At 38.6% G+C, this 22,517-nt stretch overlaps 1 protein-coding gene and 1 pseudogene across 6 annotated transcripts in view; both read right to left on the bottom strand.

Moving 5' to 3' along the window:
- The window catches only part of LOC143850471 (AT-hook motif nuclear-localized protein 25 pseudogene), a 35,255-nt pseudogene extending 26,957 nt beyond the window's left edge, over positions 1-8,298 (bottom strand). For 3 of the 5 annotated variants that reach the window (XR_013235993.1, XR_013235992.1, XR_013235990.1), the window contains exons 1-2: positions 8,043-8,298; positions 7,002-7,063 (exon numbers count right to left, since the gene is read on the bottom strand). The product of XR_013235993.1 is annotated as an AT-hook motif nuclear-localized protein 25 pseudogene, transcript variant X4 (transcript). Of the gene's footprint in view, positions 1-5,789; positions 5,889-7,001; positions 7,064-8,042 lie in introns of all 5 variants that reach the window. The other 2 variants (XR_013235994.1, XR_013235991.1) reach the window with 1 other exon arrangement.
- An 8,968-nt stretch (positions 8,299-17,266) lies between these two features.
- On the bottom strand, positions 17,267-21,940 carry LOC143850464 (3-hydroxy-3-methylglutaryl-coenzyme A reductase 1-like). The gene is made up of 4 exons (XM_077359716.1): positions 20,947-21,940; positions 19,991-20,172; positions 19,182-19,528; positions 17,267-18,032 (listed from the first exon to the last, which is right to left on the bottom strand). The coding sequence occupies exons 1-4, from the start codon at positions 21,834-21,836 to the stop codon at positions 17,790-17,792; spliced, it is 1,662 nt and encodes a 553-aa protein (XP_077215831.1). The 5' UTR covers positions 21,837-21,940; the 3' UTR covers positions 17,267-17,789.
- Positions 21,941-22,517: the final 577 nt, after the last annotated feature.

The following is a 22,517-nucleotide window of genomic DNA, read 5'->3' as shown; positions in this document are numbered from 1 at the left end:
TTTTATAGGCTTATTCATATAAGTATTATGGTCACGTTTTACCTTTGATCAAGATAAATTCTCAGAATTTACTAATTATTATTAACTTTATGAAAATATTATATTATTATATTTATTATTTTTAATATTGCCTACCGGTGTATTACCAATTAAAAACTGATAAATCAAATTGTAGTGATATTGCCCATAAGTTCTTAGTAAACTTTTTATAAGATGTTGCCCGTAAATTCTTGATCTTAGTTAATGACCACCAAAGGGTGCAATTTGGGCCAGGCTCAACACTAACCTGGTTTTGGCTAGGTTCAGTTGGCTTTTCCTCGGGTGGAGTTGGAAAAAACTAACCCAATTTAATTTTGGATTAGGTTTGCGTGGTTAGGATTGAGGCCTTGGGCAACCCGAATCTATCCCTAAAGCCCCGTTCCTTTCATATTATGACCAAGGTTTAAAATTTCGGTTTCGATAACCGTTTCGGACCCCGCCAAAAACCGAAATTTGGTAATTTGGTTCGAAATTCCGGACCCAAATTCGGACCGAAATTCCGAAATTTTGTAACACTTTATTTTTTTAATAAATAATGTCATTAAACCGAAATTTGGTAAATGGCGAAAAATTGAATTTCAGAAATTTTCGGATTCGCTCCCCACCGGCATCCGAAATTTCGGATTTCGGTCGAAATTTTAAACCATGATTATGACAACCAGTTGTAAGCCCTAAGCCTATTATTAGACTCAAATTTCAATGTAATTTTGAGTTGAATAATAGGATTGGGGCTCAAGCTCTCAGTCGGTTGTCATAATCTCAAACGTACAGTCCCTTAATTAAATTATGATTTTTAAACTCTATGGATTTTGGGAATTCTATCTTGGTTTGGGCTAAGGTTGCCCTTAACCCGACCCGAGTTGCACCTCTTGGTTTGGGCTATCTAGGTTTGAGCTGAATAGTAGGTTTGGGTGGATAAATCTTTCCTCTTTCTGATAAGATTATCTTATTTTACAGAATTACAGATATACCGAAATGAACCTGTGCCAATTCCAGAAAAACACAGGTTTTAGTCTCTCCCACCCTTCCCGGCTCACTTTCTCTTTCCTCCATCACGTGCGGTCAACAAGTCAAACCTGACTTGACAGCTGTCAGACACGTGGATGATGCCAGGCATCGGTACTTGCGCAATCTTATCTAAATTTTAGCGGGAGCCCAAACCCCCGCAGTTTCGCGGCAGACTGTCCTGTCCGGCTGTAGGACAATAAAATTCCTGATTGTCCCCACCTAAGGCGAAAATGTGGGTCCCACTTAGTTCTACCTGGCTTACATGAAAGTAAAGATCCCGAATAGGAAAGGTTCGACATAGGAAAGGTTTGAGGATGTGGATGGGCTTATAAGGATTGGGGCACCCTCACCTTAACGGCTAGCTGTTTTAGAGTGAGTTCTACCCTGATTCCAACAAGTGGTATCAAAGCCCTTTCGATGATGGAAAAGTCCCTTGTGGAAGATCTTAGTAACCCTAGGTGTGCCTCCAAGGATGGTGAAATTCCTTAAGAGAAGATCTCGTAGTTCCCATGTTGCTGCTATGTGGAGCGGCGAGATTGTCCACGTTGCTTCTGCATGGAGGGGAAGATTGTTGGAGTTCTACGCAAAAGCCCACATCAGAAAAGTTGAAAGATGTGGATGGGTTTATAAGGATTTGGGCATCCTCCCATCAACGGCTAGCTTTTACGGGTAGTTCCACCCGGGTCCCTACAAGTGGTATCAAAGCAAGGGTGTGGTAACCCCGGTTTGACTTCGAGGACAGTGAAATTCCCTCGGAGAAGACCTCGTAGTTCCCACGTTGCCGCTCCGTGGAGGGGTGAGATTATCCATGTTACTTCTGCGTGGGGGGGATTGTTGAGGTTACACGTGAAAGCAAAGATCCCAAATCAAAAAGGTTGGAGGATGTGGATGGGCTTAGAGGGATTCGGGCATCCTCTCCTTAATGGCTAGCTTTTGAGGGTGAGTTCCGCCTGGGTCCCAACACTACCAGCCTCATCAGCAAGGGCCCACCATTCCGGTAGATCTTGACGATTAATGTGGTAGCCCGGGTGCGGCCCACTCTGTTATGGAGCGATGACAATATTTAATTAGACATCGGGAAATGATATTTTTGCCACTTTTTTTTTCTCGGGATAGCCGCCTCTAGTATAAAAGGGAAGTCACAAATACAGTGGAGGGTGGCTGTCCCAAGTTAAAAAGTGGGTGAATATATCACTTCCCTTGACATCTACTGGCACTGCACCAAAGAAAGGGGTGCAAAAATTGTATTATTTTCATGGCAAGTCGGTGGCCCCGGTACGTAGCAAAGATGCATGCTTTGTTAACCACGTACATCTAACGGTTATAATTGCATCTCAAACACGGCCCATCAACTATGAGGCCAGTAAGTTTGCCTCCACAATCTCTTTAGAATGTCATATTTATGTCTCAAATTCTATTCTATCCCATGCATATTCCTATGCCCATATAATCCAAAATCTCTAATGGTTGCTTAGATGGGAGGCAGTAGTTCCGGAGGAGGGGGTGCTTCGCCCTCGAAGCACAGAATAAGAGTATTTATATGGCATGAAATCACATAATTTTTGGGTGAAATTAACTTTGCATTGGGATTAGGGTTGAGATTTTATGTAAGGTCCTACATATAGACAATTTTCTCAACTAGTAATCTTTGCATGGCAGGAGCTCTTTGATCGCGTCTGCCCATGGTCTATATTGAACCACATAAATTTCTTGTGTTTTCGATCAAAATACCTTATAATTTCTCTGGTCTATATTGAACCACTTAAATTTCTTGTGTTTTCGATCAAAATACCTTCTAATTTCTCCGGTCTATATTGAACCACATAAATTTCTTGTGTTTTCGATCAAAATACCTTATAATTTCTCTGGTCTATATTGAACCACTTAAATTTCTTGTGTTTTCGATCAAAATACCTTATAATTTCTCCGGTCTATATTGAACCACTTAAATTTCTTGTGTTTTCGATCAAAATACCTTATAATTTCTCCGTTATTCATTCGATCCTAGACTGATGTTTTCACAAATCACGACAAAGTACACATTGTAACTTGTAAGATCTTATGTTAGCAACCTTTAATCTTAAATTGAAATTATTATATATATCCATTGACCAATTGATCAATAAAGGGTGCTTTAAATTAACTACATCAGGACTAGTAATTAATTAAGCTGATAAGAGTTAGGTTACAGGTGAAACAGTAACATTTTTTTTCGGTCGATAAAGGGGTTGGAATTTACTGCCATATAATTGACCTTAATGATATCTTCCCCATCCAACCCAGATGGTCATCAGACTCAAGCGATCAAGACAAGTTCTATATGATCTTTTTTTTTTTTTTTTTTTTTTTTTTTTGTATTTTAGATAACTTGCATAGTCAGATAAATTTCATTAGATCCATATAATAGTATTGATTAGGCATATTGTATGATCATAGCAGTCTAGATTTATGTATTGAACGAGTCTTGAATGCTCTGATTCTAGATTTACCTACTTACACCCCTTAGTTTGATCCGTATGTGTTTAAAATTTCTCTCATTGGCTGTTGCAGTCCACAAGAAGCCATCATCAGCCAATTAAAAGTTCAAAAAATTGGAAGATGAAGATATGTTAGAAATTGCATAAAAAAATATCTCAACTCATATACTATTTATACTTGTTTTCATTCTTCTATTCAAATTAAAGGTTGACCCTTTTTGGGCATAAGGGATGAAAATCACTGGCTTCTAAAATTTCAATCCCCCACAATGAGCTCCAAAGCACTCATTTGAAAGGCCCTAGTTTACATAGATGACTTTTATTTAAATCTTTTTAATAATGTCTTATCTCAGCCAACCCAAGTATCCCCCCAGCTAAGTCCCATTTTATATCAGAAAATCTCAGATTTAAATAAAAGTCTATGAGGTTGATGTTTTTTAGGTGGATGAAAAGCGAAATATCATGACATGACTAACATAAACAACTTTTCCGATCATATTAAAAGGATTAGTAACTAGCTTGCAAACTTGAAAGTTTGCATTGTAGATACTTAGTAGATTGTTTTGGACGAGTATTGGAACCAGGAAAAGGCAAAGAGTATTATGGATATTAAATTGACTATAACACTCTTTTATATAAACACACGTTGTGAGCAGTAAAATAATGGTGCTTGACAGGGATATTGTATTATGGTAGTGATTCATCACTCAAGCAGACCAATGTGCACAATGCAGACGTTGGTCGAAAAGAGAGTTTGTAGCCTTAATATCGAAATAGTGAAATTATCTTCTCCTGTGGATGTAGGAACACTGCTAAACTATGTGACTCTTATATTTTTTCCTTTGTGTGTTTATGTTTCTTGCATCTTATTATTGGGGTTCCATGCAAAAGCAATATTTCCACATCGGACATGTGAGATGCATGTGGATGGGGTTCTAAGGGAATGGGCACCCTCCCTCTAACAGCTAGCTTTTAGGGGTGAGTTCTACCCGGTTTAGTTCCCTACAAATGGTATCAGAGCTAGGGCATGGTAACCCCGGTTTGCTTCCAAGGGCGGAATGTCTCTCGAGGAGGATCTCAGTAACCCCGATAATGCCTGCGAGGACGGAATAATCCCTCGGGGTAAATCTTGTAGTTCCCACGTTGCACCCGTGTGGATAGGCGAGATTGTCCACGTTGCTTCCACGTGGAGGGGGAGATTGTTGGAAAGTTGCCTTATTTTCCACCACAGTCGGTGGGAAGGCAAAAGGTAAATACGCAAGATGCTCTTTCGGTTTTTGGAAAACCCTAGTGTAAAAAGAGAGTTGGCATTCTCTCTTGTGCGCGAGAGAACGTCAACTTGAGGAGAGAGAAGAGAGAGAGAAAAAAAAGAGAGAGAAAGAGGGAGAGAGAAGAAGAAGAAAGTGGATTTTCTTTGGGTTTTTCTTGGGTTCCTCTTGGAGCTTTCTCTTGGAGTTTTTCTTGGGTTTTCTCTTGTGGGTTTCTCTCAGTTTACTCTTGTACGGTTTTGGTTTGGGAAGCAAGGAAAGGGTTGCGGGTTTTGGGTTAAATCCATTGTAATCCTTGTATATTGTTTTTCTCATAGTGGAAGATCGTGTTTCTCCCCCGTGGAGTAGATTTGGCCAAACCACGTAAAATCTTGGTGTTCATCTTGTGGCTTAATTTACTAGTTTTACTTTCCAGATTAATTTGTGCACGATCGGATTGCTTTGCCCGACGGATTATCTCAACACTTATCATGTAGTTGGCTGAACATTGAGGTGGACCCTATTTTGTAAGAGATTGAGAGATCTCTCGATTCGAACAAATAGCGGACAAACTAACGCATGACATAAAAGAGTCTTTACAATTCTTACCGTAGTACTTGATATATATTATCATGTTTATCTACTTGTTTCTATTACCCTCTCTTGCACTAACAATCACGATTCATTCATTAAACCTGGTTACATAACATTCCTCCATGGAATATAATAAACCCCAATTCTAAATGATTCACTTGAGGACTACGAAGTGGCTTTTTTTTAATAGAACATCCTTAAGAGGACAAACATGGCACTTAACTATGGTAATTGAAGAAAATGATGACAAAAGGAAGCACGCAGTTGTGGGAGAATCAATTAATTGAGAGTTGATTTTTAGCACGGAAGTTGCTAAATTTTTTTATTTTCTAGGCTTCAAGCGCTAGACGTCCAAAGGTGTAGAGGGTTTTGAATGAAAATTGCTTTTAATTAAGTACTGATATATGGAGAGAATCTAACTAACCATGTGTACACAGAGATTGATATATGTTCTTCTCCAATGGTGCTTTCTTAACAGGTACCATGTTCAAGTGATCCCAATGTTGCAGCTAACAAGATAATTCTGTTCCAAGAGGGTTTAGTTGTTCATTAATTCTTAAAAAAAATAACCATGTTGATATCATTATTCATTTTTCTAGTATAAGCAACTTGAATCTCAATAACCTAGTGGCCCACCTCGCCGATAACTTTGATTACGTCTAATCTAATCGGGTATAACCTTAACTCCAAGACCTTAAATTTGGCTTATCATAATCTAATCCCCCTGATTATTTTATTTGAATAGTAATGTGTTTTAAGTATATGTCATGTGCTTGTGAAGTCCATTATTTCTCTAGAAATACAGTGGGGCCTACTTCAAAGGATGATCCAAACCGTTCCTTTGTTGGGCCACATCGTAAATAGGCTGTACCCGTAAGTCATCTCTATATAACCCTCTGATCTATACATGTTTCTATAATGTGCATTCCCTCTGCAAATCGGAGATTGATCATCCAATAGTGATGATTGGTACAATCTATCTACATTTGTGGCCCACCAAATGAACGGTTTGGATTATATTTTGAAATCGGGGATAAAATACTGGACTTTGTGTGGAGACCATATATGGGGAATAGCAAGAAGTAGGGTTGGGCTGCGCGTGGGTGGGGCCCAGACCAAGCGATGTGACGATGTTGGACTTTGGCCCATGCAGTACATGGGCCCCGGTGTTTTATTTATTAATTTATTTCTTCTTTACTTTTATTTTTTCCAGGTGATGACGTGGGAATGTGGAGAATCGCGTGAGCGGCTGAGTGCGCCCCCTCGTTAACTTTAATGAAACGCAAACCATTGGGTTAATTAATTTAATTTAATTTAATATTCCCATAGTGGTAGCCACGTGCCTTATAATTTATACTAAATCATGCTTATAAATTTAGGAATGCTAAACTAAAGGCCCCCCATGCCCAAAAAAATAAAAATAAAACAGCTATAAATATGCCTCCCTTGAACAACAATCTCACCAAAGTGCATTTATAATGGCACAGAAAATATATAATTAAATGAATAATAAATGCACTTTGGTTAGATTATGTAACGGGGGCGACCCTTGATTGTGTTTTGCAAGGATGCCCTTCAGTTTAGCATTGCCCTGTAAAAAATTGTTAATTTTTTTATTTGTAAGAAATCAAACTACCTGTTGGTGCTGAAATCCGCTTCAAGGGTTGATGCCTGGTAGAGCTTCGATTTGTGCTTGTCCTGCTCAAAGAAAACGCGTTAGGGTCCCGGAGTTTAGATTTCAGGTGAACACTCCAACGCTTAAGTTAGAAATCAGCACACAAGTAAGAAATCCAAGTAATAGGAGAACAGAATAACAATGCTTGTGAGTGCATGATTGAAGATGTGTAGGTCTATTTTTAGAGGAGTCCAAAGTAGTTTATGATACTTGCTCCAATGAGAGACTTTCCTTATTGGTCGACCGCCTATGGAGTTAGTTTCCATGTTTATCTAGATGAGTACTGTGTTTCCTCATGAAAACTGGTTTCTATATTGAACCATCAAGCTTTTAGGAATGTGGCCGTGCTTGATAGGGACTTCCCTTTTGAGGTACTTTACTATTTGTCTGGTGTTGCTAATCCGTGGAGGTGGAGAATTGTTCCTGCTCTTGTTATCCAAGAGGTAAGTTTGGTTTCTTATTTAAGCTAGGTGCCAAGTGTCTTGCTTTTATTGGAGAGGCCAATTTTACTCCGAACAGTGCGAAATTGTTAAAATACTCTTTTAATTGGCTACTAATATCCGCACTATCATATGTTGATAACAAGACAAATTTTTTTTTTTTTTTTTGAAAATGGTGAATCATATTAGAATGGAAAGGGAAGCCCTAGGTGGGACAGCCCAATAGAACAGATTACAAGATAAGAAAGCAGAAACTGAAAATACACAACATCAACATAAAAACATGGATTTCGGTGGAGACCGACACTGAAACCACACAAAACCGAAATGGTCATTTATTTCGGCCGAAATTTCTGTTTTTCCGAAATTTGACACAAAAAATCTGTTTTTTTAATATTAATTTAATATTTCACCGAAATTTAATAATGAATAAAATATTGTTTTTTTTGTACCAAATTTCAGTCGAAATTTCGAAATTTCAAGGTCCGAAACCGGTACCGAAACTGAAATTTTAAACCTTGCATAACAAGACATGGTTGATCAAGGGGGAAGATAATCAAACCATTTAAAGAGTCACTATTCACACCCCTCTTGGCTAACAGATCAGCCTTCTCATTGGCCTCCCTCCTCACATGTTGCAAGACAGCCGATGACCCTGATATAATCTCGTGGATCTCATATGAACGGCAAGAATCTCCAAGAAGGCGTCACTCCCCCTTAAGCCACCGGATAACATTTAAGGAATCCCTTTCAATAATAACCTTGTGAAGACAATCACCACTTGTTTTCTTGAACTGTAGAATACCGCCTTAGCTTCCACCTCATAAAGCGATTTGAAAATTGTAATAACCTGGGACCGCTAGTTATTATAAAAGACAAGTGAGTTTGTCTTGTTGTCAAAACATGGTAGTGGGATTGGGATTACTAGGAGCCTCTAATTTATGATAAGCTATACAACCCATATGAGCATTTTTGTAATGGAAAATGCTGAAAAAGAAGTCACTTTTACGTCCCTTCCTAAAAGACATCTAGTAAACCCTACTTCTATCTTGTTTAAATGATTGGATTCATTGATCTGAACAGCAACCATAAGTCCAGACAAATGTAGTTGAGAATACCTTGATTGAATGATCCTAAGCCTCTGATCCATCAAGTGGTGACCCACATACTTATATTATTGGACCAAAATTAAAGGAGCCTCATCATGGGTTGTACACAAGCTGAAACGAAGAGGCCATAAGGGGCCGTTTGGGTACATGGATTTTAGAATCCAAGGTTTTAGTTTAAAAACAGTTTAAAAGAGGGTTCATGATCAAGTTGTTGTATGCTGTTCTGACAGCGTTTTAAGAGAGAAAATCAGGTTTTAAAAATCTCTCTTGCATCCTAAGATTTCTAAAACCTGGAAATATGAGAGGATATACTACTCTCTTGCTGACGGGAAGAAGGGCGGGAAGTCAAAAATGAGTAAAAAACGACGGCTGGTCTGCTTCTTCTCTTGTCTCTTAGCTACAATTTTGAAGAAATCCTGAATTCTAAAATCTGCGTATCCAAACAGCCCCTAAATGGCCTAAATGTCCTAATCATTCTTTTTCTCTTCGCCATCTTCTTTTCTTTTGATTATTTATTTCGGATTAGGCAAACCAAGACCTAACAACAATGGGACTAGAGCCCCTAACTTTCCTTTACTAGAGGAGTCTCGTTACCACTTGAAGTGAGGACATTTGCTTCTTCTTTTTTTTCCTTTGCCAATCAAAAGAATCACCTCCAACCGTGACCTTATTTTATGACACATTCTTGGGGATTGCTAGGCACTTTTGCCAAAATCTATTTCGCAGCTAACTTTTGCAGGAGCGAAGAACCACACAAGCTTACATTTTAGCAGATTTTGTCTTATCCATTCAATTCATCTGAGGCGGCAGTTCAATCCTGCAAAATGGCTTTCCGTAATATTCCCTAGCAAATCCCCTTATTCTTGTTACCCAACATAAACACCTCATTTTTTCTCAACATTGACCTCTCAATAGTCGATTGCAGTAGTAGTTAAGGGGTGACAAGCTTATATCTGGGTGTTAAAATTTTTTTTTTTGAGGAATGAATTTAAAATCATAAAGTTTGCAAAATCACCACCTTTCTAACTTTCTTTCAAAATCTTTTGAAATCCTATTTACAGTTCTTTTCATTTCATAGAACAATGACAGTTTAAATTCGATATCTTCATAGAGTACTTCAAAAACGTATGTTAATTTCTTTCTTGCCTTTTTATGGCAGACCAAAACTTGCCAACAATGAGACAATGGGACAGGGGGGCGGGGGCGCAGGGCATAATCTCTCTCTCTCTCTCTCTGCTGCAAGTTGTATGGACTGTCAATGGGCTGTGTTGCTGGACCAGATTGGTGGGCCCAAGGTCTAATAACCTCATTGAGCTAAGTTTGAGCCCAAGATGTGGTCCAAGCCTAGTTAATTAGCAATGGGCTTGGGCCAAAACCCACATGAATCTTGCCACCAACTATTTGTTTTCTCTTTTGTTAATAAGGATGGCATGAATGTTGACTAAATGTTCCTTACCTCAAGAGAACCAATAGCCGAAGTCACTTTTAGGAATAATGATAAAGGACTACAAAAATCAGCTGCTTATATTTTCTTAGCAGAACCATGAATGAGGCTCGATGGATTAAGGAGCTAATTGTTGGGGGTTCCACGAGAAAGCAAAAATAGCCCCACATAGGAAAAGTCAATGGATGTGGATTTGCTTATAAGGGATGGACACCCTCCTTCTAACAGCTAGCTTTTAGGGACGAGTTCTACCCTATTAAGAGTCCCTACACTAAGATCATCCGATCCAGTTGTTCTCAATGGCATTTGTCTGGAGTTCTGATTATTGATTATATGAGTGAATTTTTGCCAAGTCGTTCTCTGAATCTAAATATGTGGCTATTTCAATATAAGCAATCCATGACATGAATCAGACAATTTGCTTTTTTCATTAAAATTTTGGAGCATGGGCCATTCACAACCAGGCCCATTAATTGGTGGGGGTTATCCTTTTAAATGGGCTGCTCGATCAACAGATTCTTTAGGCCCAATTTAGCTTTCGTGTGGGCCTAAGTCAACTAGATCCGGGTTTACTCACAAAATTAGGTCTGATTGAGAATCTAACAGTCTAACTATTTTCACCTGACTTGAACCAGGCCACATAGGCCCATTTGCGGGCCCAGACAACTCTTGAATAATTGTGTAGGCCTGTTATTGTATTAGCACAAGTGTTACCGAATTTTACATTTTCCCAACAATATTCGGCTATATCATTTCCCATGGGAATATTTCCAAAATCGATCATTTTTCCTATGCTACAGGACTTTGAAACCTTTTTCCATGGAAAATTTTAAAATAAAATCAAGACCATTGATCATATAGAACATCATCAAGCGACCCACACGGTCTTCGGTTCAATCTTGAATTGAAATCCCATGTGTAAGATAAAGTGATAAACCACCCAGAATCAACATTTTAGCTTTTCTTGGGAGAACTCCGAAACCAGATTTTACGCACAAAAAACTTTGATCATCCTATCTAGGTGTTCTCAAGGTTGTCATTCAGATCGACAGATCATATCATGTAAACAGGGTAGAACTGTGGCTGTTTGTATGTAGGGAAAATTTATCTGGGAATTTATCATGTAAATGACTTTCCCAATGTTTGGGTAACACATTTTAAGGCAAATGAGTTTCCCAATGTTTGCATAACACATGTTTCATGAAAAAATAATTTTCAAATTACAAATCCACCCTTTTTTCAAAGAAATTACAGCCATACTAGACCTTGGAGTTCTTTTTTCATGAGAGAGAGATGTGAACGTGAGTCACCACCGACTCTCTTAAAGTCCTTATTTAATTTGGTTTTTCTTTAGACTCTGTTCACTTGTTTTTCCAGGAAAGGAAAAGAAAATGTTTCCCGGGAATCTGATGTGGCATTAAGAAAAGAAATCCAGGGAATCTGTGCAGGAAAAGATTTCCCCGGATTATTTTTGGACTGTTCACTTGTGCAGGAAAAGGTTTCCAGGGAAACTGCTTGCCCTTCTTTTTGCACTAGTTTTCCCAGGAAACGAAATCCGAGTGTTTTTGGTTGGAAATGAAATTCCTGGAGGGAAGAGGGGGGGGGGGGATGGGCTTTTCCATGTCATTTTTTGACTTATTGTAGAAATTCCACATGTGTAATTCTATTTTCCCGGGAAAGCAAGTGAACACCAGAATTCTGTCTTGTCAAGGTCTTGTCAAGGGAAAAAAAGGCTGTTTTCCAAGGATTTGCTTTCCCGGGAACGCAAGTGAACAGAGCCTTAGAGTTATGTAGAATAGAAAGTACAGTTCGTATCTATCTTTGTTGTTACCAAGTAAAACAAAATACTACTGTATATAAAAGAGGAGTTGACGTGAATAAAGATAGAGTGCCTTTTTCACAGTTCGGCTCATTTGTTCTCTCTCTCTTGGAAATCCAATAGTTTGTTTTCTTCTTCTAAATATATCAAAGAGGGTTCACAAGTGGTATCAAAGCAGGTGTTCGATCGGAATATCGGTTTGTTCTTAGATTTGCTTCGAGGGGGATATCGAAGTGGGAGTACCGGTTTGTTCTTTGGTTGCTTCGAGGAGATATCGAGGTTGGAAGAAGAGATGGCGGAAAGTGTAGGTATGTTAGCGGGGGTTGAAAAGCTTAACAATACCAATTACATCTATTGGAAGTCATGCTTGGAGTCGTATCTTCAAGGCCAGATCTATGGGAGATAGTGAATGACAACGACACCAAAACACCAGTCGAGGGAGGAGTGGATGCGCTATGGAAGTGGAAGATCCCTGCCGAAAAAGCGTTATACGTATAGAAGGCGTCAATACATAAGGAGTTGATTGAGCATATTAGAGATGCGAAAACTCAGAAAGAAGCGTAGGAGACACTTTCATCTCTCTTTTCACTTGCGAATGATGCACGGTTGCAGTTCTTGGAGAACGAGATCAGCTCATTAACACAAGGTAATTTATCTGTTTCTAATTACTTTATGAAAGCTAAAAACTTGTGTAATGAGATATCTCAATTAGACGAGGAGTCTAAGATTAGTGAAAGCCGAATGCGGAGAATGATTATCCGCGGCTTGATGCTTGAGTTTAGCGGATTTATCACCGCTATACGTGGTTGGCCAACGAAACTGTCTCTCCTGGAGTTGGAGAATCTCTTGATTAATCAAGAGATGTTAGCAAGACAGATCGCCGGATTATATGTGAAAGAGAGTGAGGAAGCACTTGCGGTGAATAGAAAACAGAAGTGGCAGAAAAATAAGAAGCCAAGGGATGGCTATAAGAGAGCATGGTTTTAAATTTCAACCGAAATCCGAAATCTTGGATTTCGGTGGGGACTGAAACCGAAATTCGCCGAAATTCAAAAATTCGCCAATTTCATTTTAATGGCATTTTTTTATTAAAAAAATTGTTACAAAATTTTGGCCGAAATTTCAGAATTTCGGTTTGAAATTTCGAAATTTCAAAACCAAATTTTGAAGCTTAATACCAAATTTTGGACCGAAATTTCGGATTTTGGTGGGGTCCGAAATAGGTACCGAAATCAAAATTTTAAACCTTGTAAGAGAGATGATCAGGCTAATAACAATGAAAAATCACAAGAAAAATGTGACTTTATTGTTATCGATGTGGCAAGTCTGGTCATATTAGAAGAAATTGTCACGGTAGGATTGAGATCGATGATGGGAATGTTGTCATCGAATCCAAAGACAAGGAGGATGATGACGATGGTGAATGGGACATCCAAGCTTCTTTTGCTTGTGATGTGGCAGTGGAAGAGACTGCTACGGAATATGATTTTGAGGTGGAGGTTTGTTTTGCACTGAATGTTGCAGAATCTCCTATTGTGAAGAGTCATGATTGTGAAACAAATTTGGTTGGTGATCAAGAGACACTTACGGAAGATTGTAATGTCTTAGAAAATCGTAAGGTGGAGGAGCCGACTTCTTTTGAAGAGGCAAAAGACATCAAGGAGTGGCAATTCGCTATGGGCCAGGAGATCACTGCCTTGAGGAAGAATGAAATGTGGGATCTTTTCCCACCTCCACCAAACGTAAAGCCTATTTCTTGTAGATGGGTATTTAAGGGGAAGCAAAAGGCGGACGGTTCGATTGATCGATACAAGGCGAGGCTAGTGGCACGACGTTTTTCCCAACAATATGGGATTGACTTTCATGAGACGTTTAGTCCAGTAGCAAAGATCACAACGGTTCGTGTTGATTGCACTGGCAGCAAGTAAAGGATGGAAGTTATGGCAGATGGACGTGAAAAATGCATTCTCGCATGGTGAATTGGGTCGAGAAATTTTCATGGAGCAACCCAGGGGATTCGAGAGTACTAAGAATCCACAATACGTGTGCAAGTTGCGGAAGATGTTATATGGGCCGAATCAAGCTCCGAGAGCATGGTACGGTGAGATAGTGAAGTTTCATGATGCTTTCAAAGGGTTGAGCTACATGAAGTTTGTGAAGTTTTGGAAGGAACTTAGCGTGGCTTGTGAAGAGTTAACGCTGAAGGGGAGTGCTAGAGTCACTGATGTCTCGTGCACGGCGTCGGAGGGGTCGGGCCGACGGAGTTGATTCATAATGGCTGGGTTTGAATCGTAGTTAGTTTGGTGAGTCGGTGTTGAGGGGGGGAATTGTGAACGTGAGTCACCACCGACTCTCTGAAAGTCCTTATTTAATTTGGTTTTTCTTTAGAGTTATCTAGAATAGAAAGTAGAGTTCGAATCTATCTGGTTGTTACCAAGTAAAACAAAATACTACTGTATATAAAAGAGAAGTTGACGTGAATAAAGATTAGAGTGTCGTTTTTACAGTTCGGCTTATTTTTTCTCATTCTTGGAAATCCAATAGTTTGTTTTCTTCTTCTAAATATACCAAAGAGGGTTCACAAGAGAGAGACCACCCCTCCTCTTGGTGAGAACAACATGACCCCTAAAAATGATAAGACACCCCTTCCTCTTGTACTTTATTAACATAACTCATTTTCAAATCACCAATAATAGAGGTATGTCGAAGTTTGAGCCACTACTTCCTAAGTCCTGAATGCTATCTCACCCACCCAAGAAAAATGTAGGGCCATTTCTCAGCCACATCTGGTTGTGGTCTTCCACTCTTACCCTGTCTACACCAAATGGACAACTCTTAATTGTACTCTATCCGTCACAGAAACAGAAGATAAATGAGTGAAGCCCATTTAGTGTTGTAGATTCTTCTTGATTATGTGGGTTGTGTCCAAGGTAAAGCTAACAAAGTCCTACATTAACATCTCATCCAAGAGTTAAGAAACAAGGTTATGGGTGACTATGGTCTCTTGTCGGTGTTAAAAACTCACAAATGGCAAGATGTGATATCAATGTAGCAAAGGCCATACATATTTTCCCTATATACACATCCATACCCAACCACATATAGACAGATTGCAAAAGACCCAGTAATGCTTTATTATTGAAGGAGAATGATATTTTCAAATGGCAACATGTATGGCAACATCACAAATGGCAACATGTGATATCAATGTAGCAAAAGGCCATACATAGTTTCCCTATATACACATCCGACAGATTGCAAAAGACCCAATAATGCTATATTATTGAAGGAGAATAATATTTCCACCCCTTCTGTTTTTTTCCTAATGCAATTTTTGTAGGAAGGATCCAATGCAGATTTTATAATTTCTCTTGATTTTGACACAATCAATGTTTGCCACGTGTTTCTAGAAGCTCCAAGGCTCCAAGCATTAGGAAATTAAATAGACCTGCAGCCCCAGTGGCACTCTGGCAGATATGAATAGATAGATCTCTTGATATTTTAGTATTTAATATAAGGTTACATATATTTAATGCTCTCTTATCATGTGATACTCTGATCTAGACATGCTTATTGTCCTTTGTTTGAAAGAGAAAAATCAAATGAGACCAACCGACAAGATGGAAAATGCCTAAATTTATGGGTGCCAATACATCTAATAATCTTTTCCTTTTCATTTTTCATTTCGTGTTTCTCAATTTATAGAAATATTGTAGCTGTTGTATCGCTAACACATGCAACATGCAACAAGGAAAAGTGAGAAAAGAGAAAAAGAAAACCAACTAGGCCCTGTCTGGACTGCAGGAAATTTTATTGAAAATTTTGGGAAAAAAAACTTTTCTTTTCAACAATTTCTTTACCGTTCTTTGGTTACACGTGAAAAAAAAAAAGTTTAACTTCGAACCACCCCAGTTCATTTTTTATCAAAAAAAGAAGAAGAAAACCTTCAATTTATAATAATATCCCTCTAAATAAGCCATAATAATATCAGTTCTCTCTAAATTATGGAAATTAAAAATTCATAAGAAAAAATTTCCGTAAGAAATGTTTTTCTGGTAATCCAAACAGGGTACTTAAACATCCTCTTTGGAGGATTAAATTGAACATGATGAATCATTAGAGAACTGCAAAGGGAAAGTTCAGTAAATGCATGCCTTAGAAATCAATTCTACTATCAATTCTCTGAGTAAGACCATATCCTGGTTCAACTATCTGCAAACCAAACAGCCTCCATAAGATCGTGCAAGAAATGACCCACCATAAAGAAGAAAGGTAATTGTAGACAATCCATTTGAAAGCAATTCCACATCTATATTTTGGAAGGCAAGGTGGAGTCATCTTAGCACATGGGTGGGTACTATGATCACATGACTGGTGACTGAAGAACAATGAAGAATCTGAAATAGTCTGTCATTACCCCACAACTCACGTGAACAACTAGGACAATGGAGAAATCCCACTTAGCAATGTTTCTCCTCCAACTTTTTGGGAGGTTATGATCACCAATATGCAAGGGTTTGTTCTTCAATGAATCTCATTCTCAGTTTTCTAGATCAAGCAATGTGGGCGGAATAGAATCGCTTGAAGAAACTCCGCTTAATTCGCTCCAAAAAATCTTAACTTATAGAAATGGGCAAAAAGAGTTTATTTTGTCCTACTACATTCTCATTTTTTCCATTCTCCACAACAACAAAAAAGCGCAGTGTTTATCTATGAAAGAAAAGAAGGAAACACAATTTCATCAGAAATTTCACAGAAAACATGAAAGAAAAGAACTTGAAATTATGAATCTTTTTTTTTCTTTTAATTCCACCCTCTCTGTAAGAAATATTGAGCTTAACAGTGTAGTAGTTAAGGTCTCGGGCTTTTAGGTTTTACATTAGTTCTGAAAACTTCAATTGTAAAGGATCAGCATAAAGAAATTGCATGTGGGTAACCTGTCACAGTATATAGAGGTTGCTGATATTTACACCCCTTCTCTTAATTTAAGGACATTGGTTAGCTGTTCTAAATCTAATACACAATGAGGTGTATGAGCTAATGAAAGAGTTTAAAATAGAGTTTTATAATATTTTCTATTGGTAATGAATCGATCTGTATGATAGAGATAAAAGGTAATGGACAGCATCCCGTGTGTATGTGTGTGTTATCACCTTTCTGAAAGACCTCTTCTGTGCTAGAGCTTTCTAGTTGTGCCTAGATAGTGGGAAAATGGGTGTAAAATTTGTTTTACACCCATTAACAAATTTACAGGCCCAGGTTATGGTAGCTACACCCTTGGCCTTTAAAAAGGAAGAAAAAGAACAGACACCCAGAAAGTAAAAAACAAGTTTCTAGACTGTGTTTTGCTTGGAAATGGACAATTAAGAAAAATGATATCATATTATCAAAGCTAACATCTTTTAAAACCATACTGACATCCAAAATGCATAGATAGTATTAATCTAATATAATCCCAGGAAAAAAAAAAACAGGACATCAACATGGAACACAAATTTCTGGAATGGTTCATATACAAAATGACAAGAGAGTAACAAGGCCCCAAATTGCTAAAAAACCCAATCAAGTACAGACAAACAAGCAAGAGAACAAAAGAAAGAGAAAGGTTAATCACATGAAAACAAAGAGACACGAGATCCAGGTCTCTAGTGGAGGGTCTGTTGCTGAGAAGTGGGAAGAAAATGGACACATGGGCACCAGCTTTTGGCTCCCCACTATTATTTTCCTCTTTGACTGCAAGGTAAATCTTTCACAGCTGAAAAACCCCATAAGGTCAAAGTAAGTGAAAATGGGCTTTTTGCTTGAGGTTTTCTTTGGAAATTGCTGCTGCTTCATTGTTCTCTTTCTGTCGCCTTCTGTCCCTCACATAGTCCTTGTGATTTTATTTATTTTTTGTCTACCTCTTCTTGTGGAAGCTACTCTCTAGGTGGGTTTTCTTCACGAGGCAGCTTTGCATACATCTTTGCTTGATCTATTATATTTCATGTGGCTCTTTACAAGCTGCCCCGCGGCAAGGGCAGACATGAGAGAGAGCTCGCCCGCGAGTACAGAACCGGCGATGATGGTCGCGAGGAGCCGGGAATTTGCTCCGGGCGATTCCATGCTGGCACCCTTCACACCAAGCAGATTCAAACAAGCTGACTGAGAAGCGAGTTGGGTCCCACCCCCAACAGTACCCACCTGAAATGGAATAAAACAGTAAGAAAAAGATGAAAAGTTATAATTAAAGGCGAAGAATACTAGTTGGTTTTGGTTTCTTCTGAAATAACAACTCCACCCACTTGAAAGGCAAATTTTTTAGGCCCTGTTCATTTTAGATTGTGAAAACCGATTGTGGGCCTGTTCAACTCCACCCACTTGAAAGGAATAATTCTCACTGGTTAAAAAAGGGGAGTGATTTTTTTTTTCTTTGGTTCAAAAGAAATAAGAAAGGACCACTTGTTTTTTCTTTCAAAGACTAGCCTAAAGGCATTTTGTCATTTTTAATTTTCAATCCTTTGCATGGATCGGCTAAAATATGTGGAAGAGGACAGAATAACACTATCTTTTCATATAGGAAAGGACAATTAGCTCTGGACTGTTTCTTGCAGAGTTCAGTAAAATATATGAATTCTTGCAGGTTTACCAGAACCCAGTGTTTTGGAAAAGAGAATGGGGGCAGAAAGCATGCTTGTTGTTTTACCAGACACCAACCTTTTAGGGAAAGAGAAACAGAATAGTAACAACAAACAGCCATGAATTAAAATATCACAAGATGCTTTAAATTCTCTGATTCATGTTTTGACACCGATGCAAATCAAATATTGAAATCAAAATTTCATATAAAAAGTAGAAAGCCAAACGAATCTTTCTCAATTCTAATGAAAATCATAGCTTGATAAGAGAAACATATATGAAAAATAAAAAAAAAGTAAGTGTAAAACTCAAAATAGATCTTTCTAAATTCTAATGAAAAGCATAGCTTGACAAAGCCAGAAAAGATACGAAAAATGAAAGCTTGACAAACACAAAAAAGATACAAAATATGAAAAAGTAGGTGTAAAACCCAAAAGACTCACCCACCAAAAAATAAAAACAAATGCTAGAAAGGAAAACGTTTAAGAGAAACAAAGAGGAAGGGTTCTGTTGAACCCATCTATGGAATGAATATAAATATCCTATCAGTGTCAAATTTTATTAAATCACAAATCAATCTTTGCTTACTCTAATGCAACAAAAAAAAAACTTTAAATGCACCCGAAACAACAAAAACCAATACTAAAAAAATCAGAGATTTGTTATTTAGCGTAAAGGAGATCGAGAGAGGGGGTCATAGAAGGAAGGAGTTACCTCAATGGAAGGCATAGTAACAGAGACGTGGAGATCCTTTCCATCATTTACAGCCTCCATCATGGTGATGCAGTGAGAGCTCTCTACATTCTGCGCGGGATCTTGGCCAGTAGCAATAAAGATCGCAGAGACGATGTTGCTTGCGTGAGCATTGAAACCCCCCAAAGCTCCAGCCACAGCTGACCCAGCAAGGTTCTTGAGCATGTTCAGCTCCACCAGTGCAGAAACATTGGTCTTTAGGACCTTCCTCACCACCTCCTCCTTGATGATTGCCTCACAAACAACTGATTTCCCACGCCCTTCAATCCAATTAACGGCAGCTGGTTTCTTGTCTGAACAGAAATTGCCTGCCCAATTTGGAGAAAAAAAAGAGTCAAATAGTTGAATTTTGACAGCCCAGAATATGAATTGATAATAACAGTGAGGAAGTTCACAAAAATGGTAATGAGTAAAGTGCATTTGACTATTGGAGATGTTAAAAGTTAAAACCTTCTTTATCTATGGAAACTTGATTGAGAGAAAAAGGAAGATAAAACCTAAATTTCACACCAAGAAAGAAGAAACTTTAAGAAACCAAACAAACTGGATTAATATTACAGTAACCAATTTAGACTGCAATGATAGCTCTCTGAATCCATAAAAAGACAAATGAACATGAGTTCACTCCATGAATCCATGAATAGACAGATGAAGACAACACACCTTTGACATTTTCTAATATAGTAAATTTGAATTCCTTCAAATTAGAGTTAGAATTATATTGGAAAATGAAGGTGGTTTCATTAAAAATGAGAAACATGAAATCTAACCAGAGATGCTGATTATGTCCATGTCAGGAAAATCGGTCTGAAGGAAATCCAAGACGTTCTGGACGCCTTTGGACACCATGTTCATCCCCATTGCATCTCCAGTGCTGCAGCTAAATCTTATGTAGAGATTCTTCCCCGCCATCGAGCACTGAATCCCTTGAAGCCGTGCAAATCTACTAGATCTACATCCCATAAAACAAGACAAAATCAAAAAAAGGAAAGGAGAAAAAAAAAAGGAAAATTCTATCATGGAAATGAAAATCACTAGAAAATACACATCATTATACCAAGAAAATAGACTCAGAAAACACTCAAAAGAACAATAACAATAGATTAGTAAATATAGTAAATGGTAACAACCTGAGAAAGAATGACAGGAAGAACCACAAAAAAAGAGAAAGAAAAGAAAAGTCACTAAAATGCATAAACTGATAAAAGATCCAGAAAATATATGAAAGAAAATTCTCGAATTTTTACCAAGAAAGGTAATTCATGATCTTACCAGAGAGAGAAAACATGACCTATTCCTCAACGATTAAAAAAAAAGGACAAAAATAAAGCCCCATAAACAATCCATCAACATTTTAACAATTAACAATAATAATAAAAATTTACAAAAGACGTAAAATTTACAACCAAATTAACCAAGAAAATGGCAAGAAACCCAAGGAATCAAAACCCACTATTCAAAAAAAAATAAAAAATTACAAATCTAAGATGTGCCTAATTGGCCGTAACACAAATAAACAAAGAAAATGATAGCAAAGAGGTTGATTTGAGGCAACCAAACCTCCAAGCAGTTCAATTCGAGATGATAACCCCATATACACCACTAACAAGCACATATCAAAATCCCACTACAAACCTATATTTACAAAAGAACAACCCATCAATACACCCTAAAAAATGAAAAAAGAAAACCCAAAAAAAAAAACCAAGAAGAATTCCAAACAAACCTGTTAAAAATAACACTGAGGGTATCAAAATTAATAGGATCTTCCAAAAAAAACTTCAACTCCGCAGCCCTCTTCGCGGTCCCAAACCTAACAACAGGAGCCCTAGTCATCACATCACGCATCAAAACACTCCTCGCCCCACCCGACTCAAAAATCGCCTTACAACCCCTATTAGTACTAGCCACCAAACACCCCTCCGTAGTGGCCATCGGCACAAAAAACTCCCTCTCATCCAACAACAAAGGCCCAGCAATCCCAACCGGAATCTGCACATACCCAATTGGCATCTCACAACATTGTCCTAAAATCGACTCATAATCAAAACCCTCAATAGGAAGTCCATCCAAACACCTCCCAATCATAATCTCCAACGCCTTTCTCCTAACATCCACAGCCCTTTTACAATCACCAACTCTAGATTCAAGCGAATAAGACGGAATAGACCCAGATACAACAGCAGAGACAATCTCCTCATCATCTAGGGTTAGGGTTTGTAGGGTTAGGGTTTCATTTTGTTTAAGGGGGGTAGGGAGGGGGGGATTAGGGGGGAGGGGAAAATCATCCCAGGAATCAGAGGAAGGTGGGCGCGAGATGAAGGATTGGACGAAATCGATGCCGAAAAAGCCGAGGAGGTAAATGAAGGAAGCGAGGAGGGAGACAATGGCGACGAGTTCGGAGAATGTGACGAGGTGGAGAGGGGTTGAGGTTCGGATTTTTTCTCTCCAACGACCCATTAAGAAATACGCGGCGAGGAAGAAGAGAGGGAAGAAGAATTTGTTTGTTAGGCGGAGAGGGAGGAGGAGTGCGTCGGAGGCTTGTGGTTGAGATGGAGGTGAGTCCCCGGGAGGGGATTTGGCCGACGGCCGGTGGGTTTTCGGGCGAATGTCCATTTGAGATTTGGGGTTTTCTCTCTCTCTCTCTCTCTCTCTCTCTCTCTCTCTCTCTCTCTCTGTGTAGGGAAAGGGAGGGAGGAGAAGAGGAGAGACTGGAGATTTCCTTTGAAAGCGGAGGGGTTTTATAGAGATTTGAGCGGGGGAAGAGGGGCCACACGTATGGTGTGGAGTTAGAGGGGTGTTTGTATAAATAAGGGGGTGTTGACTAGTAAAATAAAAAATTTCTTGCACCAAAGTCCGCATGCACTCTCGTTTACAGTGGGGCGAATTATCCGACAGGAGTGGAAATTTATCATTGCCTTGAATGAATTTTGGGAAAAAACAATGTTCGGTTGGTAGGAATCATCGTTAGCAAGACGTGATTGGGTAAAAAAACTGAACGGGAAAAATTGAGTTTAATATGGTATTGGTTCAAAAACAAAAAAAACATAGTAAAACAAGGGAAATGTTATCAGCACTACTGTATTTTGATGAGGGCACTCCTCAAGTACAGTATGGCCCGCACCATAAGATGATCCAAACTGTCCATTAGATGGGCAACAGCCTAAATAGGTTGTAACCCAAAAATTATTTTCATAGGTTGATCCTAACCCTCCGATCGATAGAGGGTTAGGATCAACCCTCTAACATTCAGATCGGATGGTTAGGATGAACATATGGAAATGATTTTTGAGGCAC

Source organism: Tasmannia lanceolata, unplaced genomic scaffold (assembly GCF_043159265.1).
Source record: "Tasmannia lanceolata isolate RefF3 unplaced genomic scaffold, GAP_Taslan_0.1 ptg000003l, whole genome shotgun sequence".
Lineage (NCBI taxonomy): Eukaryota > Viridiplantae > Streptophyta > Magnoliopsida > Canellales > Winteraceae > Tasmannia > Tasmannia lanceolata.
Note: the sequence above shows the minus strand (reverse complement) of the source record. Positions and strands in the feature narration are given on the sequence as shown.